Here is a 9,973-nt window from a genome sequence, read left to right as displayed (position 1 = left end):
TGAGTGGGGAGAAAAGTGCAACAATGAATGAATGGAATTCCAAAATCTCTGTAGATTTTCATTGAAATTAATAATAATAATAATTTAAAAATATTTAAGTGTCAGAAATCTGATGGAGGGTTACTATGAGTTGGAATAAATTTGATGGTAGTGAGTAAAAAAATAAGAAAAAGAAAAAGCTCATCAGTAATTGCAAAATAGCTTTTTTAAAATAGCAGATCCTATGAAACAAAATAGCTGATTTATGTTGTTTATACCTATGCACTTCCAACTGCACCATTACAGTATAGCATTGAGGGGGACATTCCAGGATTTACTAGTGTTAAACAGATCATCTTTAACAGTGCTGACCAAATGAAAATAATTTCTTTGCAATTTGATGTTCAGTTGTGTTTTTTTAAAAGGGTAAAATAGCTGGTTTAGATTCACTAGTAAAAATGTCTTCAACATTATACTCTTCTGTTTGTTTTTGTTTTGCTTATTTTTTTCTCTCCACTGTTTTTATTTTATATTGGTTTGCACATAAAATATACACTATATCATTCATGTGCATTGTGTTTCATACACACCTACATTCATATTGTGTTTCAAACCATCAGTCATGCACATCATGTTCTAGAAAATTAATCACCATTGATCGATGCCTAATATTACCCGGTCTTTCCAGGTTCCCATTGGATCTTTCCTAATTCCTTCACCCACCCTCCCACTCCCACCTCACCTTTACCTCTCACCTCACTTTCTACCTCCCCAACTCCTCCCTCACCAAATTCTGTCATCTGAGTGATTTCCTCCCCTCCACACTCAACATTATGCTCTTTTTATTTTAATGCTGGTTTACTTACAAAGTTTGTATACATTGTTTTTCACACCAGATCTTTATGCTCTTTCAAGAACTATATGGGATCAAATTCGTATGAGTGCCTCAAAAGATAAGATAAGAACCTTTAGGGGCAGTGAATTTATGTTAATGAGGGAGGGCCAACTTGGAGGGAGGGTAAGAAGAGCTCTAAAACTCAGAGATGATAACCAGCGTCACCACACTGTACACGTGACAACTATTAGGTAAGTGCATATTTCATTGTGTATAGTATCTAAAACAAAATAAATAAAATCCAGGGCTCAGGAGAGGGGAAAGGACACAAGAATAGCATGAATGTAGCCCAGCAACTAAATCTATTGGTAGAGTTGGAAACAATAACACCTGGTCCTTGAACATGGCAGATAACCACAACACTTTGAACATATTCTGCTCTCCCAAGGTCTGGCATGCAATCTACCACATCAGCCTCCTGAAAGTGCTCACTAAGCCTCTCCCAAGACTCCCCACTCCAGGAGTTGATTGTAATTTTTTTTTCATTCCAGTTATCATTCTGGTAAATGCAAGTTTTATAAATTGGAGTATGTTCTGATTCCAATGTATTGGTCATTAATGAGCCCACTGAAATCAAGATAAAGTTCTAAACAAAAAGACTATACCAACAACAAAAACAAAAAGCTAAATACAGTTGCCATCAAGTCAACTTTAGCTTTTGGTAATTCCAGTGTGTCAGGGTAAACTGTTCCCTAAGATTTCGATGGAAGAAAGTGAAAATAGGTTAGACTTAAATATGTTATAATTACAACAAAGTAGAGTAACAAAAAAATGTGTGCATAAGAAAATACTGACATAACAGGTCTAATGCCAATTTTTCCTACTTTTTTCTTTATAACTGTAACCTTAATGAAGTAAAAAATATGCTTGGGTCTACTAAGAAATACTAGAATTTGATCATCACTGCGATTCCCATGCTAAGTAACATATCTCTTGCAAACTTCATCTTATTTGTGTGAAAATTAACAAAATTTTCTCTTACAAAATAAGGTGAGATATTCTTACCATATTCTGAGACCTCAAATGACTGGAAATAGGTCTGGTCCTATAATAAAAGGGAAAAGAAAGGAAATGAGTTTTCATGTAATTACTTTCTTTGTTGCCTGTATAGTAAAATATAGAAAATTATTTTTTAATTACATTTATAATGATTTATTTATTTTAAAATTACATTTTAGTGTATGGAAGTTTGTTTTCAGTCCACTGTCACATGAAGCCTGTGAGGTTTTCATGAGTTTTTCTTGCACCCCACTAACATAAAAAAGGGTGGCCCATCGCTTTAATTCTCTGCTGGTCATTTAAATAAACAGATTAAACTCACCTCCATCATTTGCAAAGTGAATACTAGACTATATAATTTCATATTTCTCCCTGCTTTAGGAATTTATAAAGAGCAACATATAACAAATAGAAAATTACTTCAAATTTACATTTGCTGTGGTTATCAGTATCAAAAAACAAATGGACAAAACAAGTTAGACTAAATCCAACTACTTGCAAACAATCAAGAACATAAAATTATCATGGACCACCATCTTCTTGTTATGGACTGTTGAGCTGGAGCTTACTTATATTTGACCTTTCAGTGGATTTTCAGAGGCTGCAAAGTGTATAGGAAGAGAGTGCCCATCTTTCTCCTGCAGAGCAGCTGGTGCATTAGAACTGTGTGCCTCTGGGTTGCAGTGCAGCCCATCACCACTAAGCAATCTGCTCTATTCTACTTTCCCAGCTCCTTGAATTATTTCTAGGGTAACACATAAATCAATATAACCTACCATACAGTAACAGGTATTCTTGATTCTTTCATTTTCCAAGGTTAACAAGAAAAGATGTATTTACCACAAATAAGTATATAAAATAAATGTGACTACTTGTGTGTTAATAAACTAATCATCTAAAACTTGCCTTCAATGATGCCATTTCAAATGCACAGGAGTTTAATCAAATTCTTCAGAATCTCCACATTTAGATTGCTTCTTGTTTTGTTATTGTTGTTATGCGCCATTGAGTTGCCAGCATTTCATAGTGACCCTATGGACAACAGCCCTAAACCTTGCTCTATCCTGTGCCAATTTGTTTCTGACACTCCTATCCCGATTACCCCAGTCACTGAATAAATCCACCTCATAGAGGGTCTTCCTCTCCTGCGCTGTCCCTCCACCCTCTCAAGCATGACGTCCCTCTCCAAGGGCTGGACCCTCCTTACAACATGTCCAAAGTATGTCAGACGAAGCCCCAGAATCCTTGCCTCCAAGGAGCAACCTGGTTCAATCCTCTGGCTCCCTGGTGGTCTAGTGGTTAGGATTTGGTACTTTTACTGCCATGGCCTGGATTCGCTCTCGGTCAGGGGAGGTGCTTTTTAGAAGCAGGAGTGAAATCCACTTCCTAAACAACATGTCTCTGGAAACTATAAACTTTGATAAATGTCAATAGTTGTAGAATTCAGCCCTTTTGTTCATACAGTCTCTATGAGTCGTGCTCAAGTCGACAGCAATCAACAAGACGATCCTGTTCATTCTCTTAAATTGTTATGTCAATATATATCAGCATTATAAGTTACATGTGTCTGATTTATTTATAAATTCTAATTTGTCATTCAAAAATAAAATATACTTGTATCATCTGTAGTACAGGTAGACTTAAGAATGTTCACATTTAAATTTGTCTCTGCTTGAATAATGAGCTTAGTCTAGGTACTTTGCAACAAGTAATTTGACAATGATGATGTCTCCTCTTATCAAGTTAAATTCATATACCAAATATTAGCTGAAAGAGTACTATAAACATATGAGGCTCTAAAAAAGAATTATAATCCTCAATTCCAAGAAGCCAGTATATTGGTGGAGACAGCCACAGCCAAGTTCAAAAATACAGAGTTAACAATGACCTAGGATTTCTTGCCCACTGCCTACTCTTAACCATTCACTTCTATCCACCTTCTCAGGGTCAGTCCAAATGTTACTGCTTCCATGATCCACCAACCTAAAGCACCCTCTAAATCACTGTTGTTGTTGTATACCATCAAGTACCGACTCAAAACTGATCCTCCAGTGGGTTTTCGGAGGCAGTATATCATATAGGAAGTGAATGCCTCTCTTTCTTCCTCAGAGCAGCTGGTGAATTTGAACTGTGTACCTTTGAGTTGACCTCACAGCTCCTTACCAGTAGGCCATCAGAGCTCCCTAGTGTACTTTACCTCTAGTGCACTTGTGAACTAGTGGTAAGAAGCTGCACTGAAATCCCAAAGGCACGCAGTTGGAATCTACCAGCTGCTTTGTGGGAGGATGGGCAATGTGCTCCTGAACAATTTACTGCCTGTGAAAACTCACTATAGGGTCAGCCACGAGTTGGTTCTGACTCAACAGCCCACAACAACAACAACTACAAACAGAGACTGCAACTATGGGTTCATGCAGTATCTGTGGGAAATGGGGCCATTACGAGTATGAGTTAACACCAGACATCTAACAACACTTTAAACAGAAACCTTAAAAGACAATTTTAGATCATTATTTCTTTAACATGTAAGTAATAACATATCACCCTCTTCTCCTGCATTGACAGTCACCCTCAATCACATTTAGATTTTCCATCTCTCCACTTAGTGTCTCTTCCTCCCATGCAAGCTGTAAACATCACCAAGGTTCCTGTTCTCTTGACTCTCCTAAATACCTTTCTGAACCCTTCCTTGTTCCTTATGATCCTCCCTTTTTTGATCCTTAAAAATTGGCCCTTCTCAGCTTGAGCCCAGTGCTCTTCCAAACTGAGAGTGAGTGAAACACGTCTCATGATTGAACCATCAAATTTATACTGGAGTTTTCTAAATCTTTCCAGCCTAATAATTCAAACTCAAATATACCTGCCAAAATCTTCATGTTACTATCTTACAAACTGCTCCAGCTCTAAACACCAATTCACTGTCATCTTCCCACCTCTAATGCTCTTTCTAAAGTCTATCTCAATTGATGGCAAATCTACTAGAAACATAGAAAAGAAAAACTTGACACTTTTTTCCTTATTCTTAGCAATCCTTCTCTAATTAACCATGTCTCTTTTCTCCCATCAACTCTTCTCCATCCTTTCTGTAATTACTTTAGTTCTGATCTTCATCATCTTTCTTAGTCTTGGAATCTGTCTCCCAACCTTTGACTATTTTATGATCAAATATGCCCTTCATACGGTACTAGGAAGAATACAAATCTGAATAAAATCGTCCAATCCAGCACTAAGATTAACTTCTATTGGTATTATTTTCCTACTATAAACCTCAAGAAAAATAAGCAAAATGTAAAAAACAGCTGTTTCCAACACCATAGAGATGAAGCAGCATAATGTTTCTGCAATGCTTGTAACTGCTCCCTGTCTACTGTCTAGAAGCAGTTTGATGTCCCAGAACAAGAAGGAAGATTCATACCAAAGTCTAATGGTCCTACTGAGTTGAGAGACTGGAGTTCACAGAGGCTGAGACAGCTAGAATTTGCCGGGAAGAACACCAGGGAAGAAGGAGTTGTATAGATGGAAAGCTTCAGACATTAGCAGCAGTATCCTTTCAGGTCTTGGCTCTGTACTGATGTGTACATGCAGAGGAGGGGAGACCTGTACGCAGTGAAGGAACTACTGGCAATGGTAAGCCAAATGACTGACAAAACTCACAGTAGTTTGTGTTCCTACCTACTAGCAAGACTCTAAACTAGATGCAGCTTCGGGTGGGGTCTTCAGGAAGGTTTCACCTAAGCTGTGAGATTCATGTAGCCCCAGGAGCAAAGTCACCTTGGAACTACCACCCTAACAAAGATTAAAAGCAAGCCTTGAAAGGATGAACAAGTAATTTAACAGTATCCCAAATAAATCTACCAGTCCTTAAAGGAACAGAACAAAGCCAGCACTCAGCAAGGCTCAGCGTGCAATCAAAACTTACTAGGCAAGAAGGAAAACTTGACCATAACCAGGGCATAAATCAGTCAGTAGGAACAGAGATGGTGGAGATAATAAATGGGGTTATCAAAATCACTATTATAAATACGCTTCTCTGCTGGCTTAGTGGTAAGAAGCTGTACTGCCAACCGAAAGGCAGGCAGTTCAAATTCACCAGCTGCTCTTTGGATGAAAAAGATGAACAGTTCCCTCCCATTCCACTTACAGCCTTTGAAAACACACTAGGGAGTCAACTGTGCACCAATTTCCATTCAAAGGCACGTAACTACAACATATGTTCAAAAAGGTAGAAGAAAATATGAATATAATGAGGAAAAAATAAGAAATGCCCCAATGAGCTTCAAGATATATTAAAAAAAAAGCCCAAAATCATACCACTGAGTCAGTTCTGACTCACAGCTACAAAATGGATATGAGAAAGATATCAAAAAGAACATTAAGGGATTGGGGGAACATTACATATTTCAGAAGGAAAAAAAATCAAAGAAATATGAGAACATGAAGTAATTCCAAAACTAAGCAGATACATTGTGCTGGCTTGCATACTTTCTGATAAAACGTCCCCATTCTTACCTTTGTTCTTCTGCATATGTCTTTTCACTTTCCTGATTTTTTTCATTATTTCTCTCTTTTCTGGTTTCAGCAACTGGATGTGCCTTGCTGTGGTTTTTAGTCTGTTCTGCTTGTGAATTGTTGAGATGCTATATCTGTGGGTTATTTGTTGTTGACGTTAGGGGCCCTCGAGTTGAGTATGACTTATAACAACCCCATGAATAACCAATCCAAATCCTGTCCTGTCCTGGGTCAGCCTCACCATCTCGGATACACCTGTGTCCAGTGCTGCAGTCACCATGTCAATCCACCTCATCAGAGGTCTTCCTCTCTTTCACTGACGCTCCCATTTTCCAAGCATGATATCCCTTTCCAAGGAATAGCCTTTCTTAGCAGCATATCCAAAGCATGAAAGACAAAGTTTCATCATCCTTGCCTCCAAGGAGCACTTTGGTTGCACTCTTTCCAAGATATATCTATTTGTTCTTTTGGCAGTTCAGGGGAATATTCAGCATCCTTCACTACCACAACTCAAAGGCTGTGGATTATGGTTTTGATCAAACTTAGAAACTTTCCAGTTACTACTTTCTTTAATGTCCTTCCTCCTTTTTTTGTCCTGGAACTCTACACATACATATTTTAGGTGGCTTGCTATTTTGTTTAAGAGCAGATTATTGTTGGTGAGCTCTGGTGGCCTAGTGGAAAGAAGCTGTACTGCAATCCCTGAGGTGCATGGTTTGAATCCACCAGATGCTCTGCCAGAGAAGAATGGACAATCTTCTCCTATACCAGTCAGATCTGATTTGATAGTACACACACACACACACACACACACACACAAATTAAAAAAAAAAAACAAAACAAAAAGCAGATTATTATGCAAATAAATAAAAGCTAGATTTTGTGTACTAGTCCCAGGGTGTTTATTTCTTCACAACAGGCTCATTACTCTAACCTACAATTTTAAAGATTTAGAGCCTGCCTGCTTTGAATACCTCAAAAAACTACAGCCAGCACTGCTAATCACAGATAAGCCCTCTGGTCTCTGCTGCCCATAGAGCCTTCTGCCCCCTTCTGGATGTTTGGTCCTTCAGCTTGTCTCTGAAGGTCTCCCACAGTCAAGTGCCATGACGCACTGCCTTCTGCAACACTGCCATCATGTGGCCAAAACCTCTTCCTTGCTCTCGCCCCCAAATCCTCAAACACAATGCTCAAGTAGATCATTAATTACATTAAATGTAAACAGACGTTATTTCCTTAACGTTTGAGTTATACTGTGTGAAAACAAGATATTAAATGATTTGCTCATTGTGTGAACACCATATTAAAGCATCATGGGAGCCCACTGGAGCTGGAGATGGTGCTGTAGGAGAAGCTGCTAGCAAAGACTGGAGCAGCAGCCTGAGTGCTTGAGAACTACAAAGGAGGAAGAACCAGGATATACCTCGCCCTGCTCATGTTCTACCCATCCAAGCAGCAGGAGCAGCCCACAGTGGCTGCCTCACACCTCCACACCCACTGCCTGCCTACCAGATGAAGCCTAGAGCCCATTCAGGTCTTCTGGTCACCAACCTCTATATCACCCATGGCCAATGCTGCAAGAGTCTGGATGTGGGGTTCATAAAACTGCTGCTGTAGCGTGCTGTGAGAATTAGAACTGACTCACAGCTGACCTTCCAGAGGGCTCCTCTTCCTCCCTCAGAGAGGCTGGTTAACCATGTGCTTTAGGGTCTGCAGTGTAACTTCTAACCACTGGGGCACCAGTGCTCCCACTAGAGGGAGATAATAAACAACGAAGAGCTGTTTTATCTTTAAAAAAATTTAAAAATTACAGGCTATATATGCAGAGTGACCATGTCACAAGGGATTTTAAGTGCATGACTATAATCCAAATTCCAATTAAACAGCAACGATTAAGAAAAGGTCAAAACCCAACTAAGGGAGAAAAGTGCAACAATAAATGAATGGAAATCCAAAATCTCTGTAAATGTTCACTAAAATTAATAAAATAAAATGTTTAAAAATTTTATTTTTAAAAAACCCAACTGTTGTCTATAAGAAACTTTGGCATAAAACTTTTCAGTAGTGCCCCATTATATCTAGCATAAAAATCTAAGTTCCCTAAAATTGCTATCCAAGGTGCTCTAAGGTCCTACTTTAAACTTGATAGCCCTGGTGTGTCCACTTGCCATACAGAGGTAATTCATGGCTGCTGTGAAGCTGAACACTGTGACACTGACGTGTCAAATGTGATAATGGTTACCCAAGGCGGACAGTGTTTGATGGCGCTCCCCGATTAAAACAAGCTTGGAAGCAAGAGTGGCATCCATTTCCATAGCAGTTTGCCTCCGGAAACCCTATGAACCTGGAGAAAGGATGAAAGTCACACAAGTGTTGAGGACTTTCGTTCACAGGGTCACTATGAGTTGCCTATGACTTGATGGCACTTAACTAAAACAACAACATTCCAACCATCCTGGACTCATTCTAGCTGCCTACACACATGACACAGCTGCTCACCTCTTTCCTCTCTTCAAAGCAAGATCTACCTTTAGAGTTTGCTTCCCTTTATCCAGCTAAATCTTCCTCATCCTTCTGGATTTATCCTCCTTTAAAATAATCTTTTTTTTTACTGTTTCTTCCCTAGTTGGATTAGATGCTCCTTCTCTTCTGTAATATCTCCGTAAAACTCAGTCCTATTACGTAAAAGAATATGGTTATGAGTCTCTACTTTGTGCTTATCTCTTATAAGGGGCTACAAAATTCTTGGGATCCCAGCAGCCAACTTCCAGGCCTTCAAAGTTTGTTGAGTGAATGTATGTAATAATGAATGAATGAATGGGCTCATGCCTCCAAGCTGATGCTTATGTGTGCTCTCAGATCAGCCAAGGTGATTACAAAGCATCTCACTGATGACACAGGGAGTTCTGATGACACAGTTCACAGGTAGTTGTGCTGCTAGATGGTGCCTCTCGTGATGGTCCCGCTCGCCTGACTCCACCAGCATCTTAGAGGGAGGTATGTGGGCAATCTCCTCCCACACGATTTACAGCTTCAGAAAATCTGCTGGAGGGTCAACCATGAGTCAGTTCTGATTCCACAGTAATGAGTGAGTGAGGTCATGACATTAAAATAAACTTTTCCAGAGAAAGGTTTGTCTCTCTTGACAGGCACAGCCTTCTGTCAATTGACTAACAGAGTAACCCCTACACTCTGCTCTTTATTTGGAAGGAATAGGAATACCAAAGAATGGAAAAAGTCAGTCAGCATAGAAAACTGAAGAAAAGGAGGAACACAAGTGCTTTTTTTCCCCCTCTCATTTTAAGTTGTTTCAGAAGAACTCAAGAAATCCTTTTTAACTGAAAAAAAATTACAAACTGTGCTTTGTAACAATGTCATTCCAGGTGTTAAAAGTAGTGAAATGTACAGGTACAATGACAGACACATAGATCAATGGAATAGAATTGAGAACCCGGAAATCAGCCCATCTATTTATGGGCAATTGATTTTTGACAAAGAGATTAAATCAGTTAGGTGGGGAAATGACAGCCTTTTTAACAAATGGTATTGGTAAAATTGGAAAACTATTTGCAGAAGAATTAAACAAGATCC

The 9,973-nt window shown here is 39.0% G+C and overlaps 1 protein-coding gene across 1 annotated transcript in view; it reads right to left on the bottom strand.

Annotated features, from left to right (window-relative positions):
- Nucleotides 1–9,973, bottom strand: part of CD109 (CD109 molecule) — a 216,558-nt gene that overhangs the window by 132,708 nt on the left and 73,877 nt on the right. The window contains exon 6 of the mRNA XM_006896965.1: nt 1,880–1,919. Within this exon, the coding sequence (XP_006897027.1) occupies nt 1,880–1,919 (40 nt within the window). The remainder of the gene's footprint in view (nt 1–1,879; nt 1,920–9,973) is intronic.

Source organism: Elephantulus edwardii, unplaced genomic scaffold (genome assembly GCF_000299155.1).
Source record: "Elephantulus edwardii isolate Elephantulus edwardi_28Jun2011 unplaced genomic scaffold, EleEdw1.0 scaffold00194, whole genome shotgun sequence".
Lineage (NCBI taxonomy): Eukaryota > Metazoa > Chordata > Mammalia > Macroscelidea > Macroscelididae > Elephantulus > Elephantulus edwardii.
Note: the sequence above shows the minus strand (reverse complement) of the source record. Positions and strands in the feature narration are given on the sequence as shown.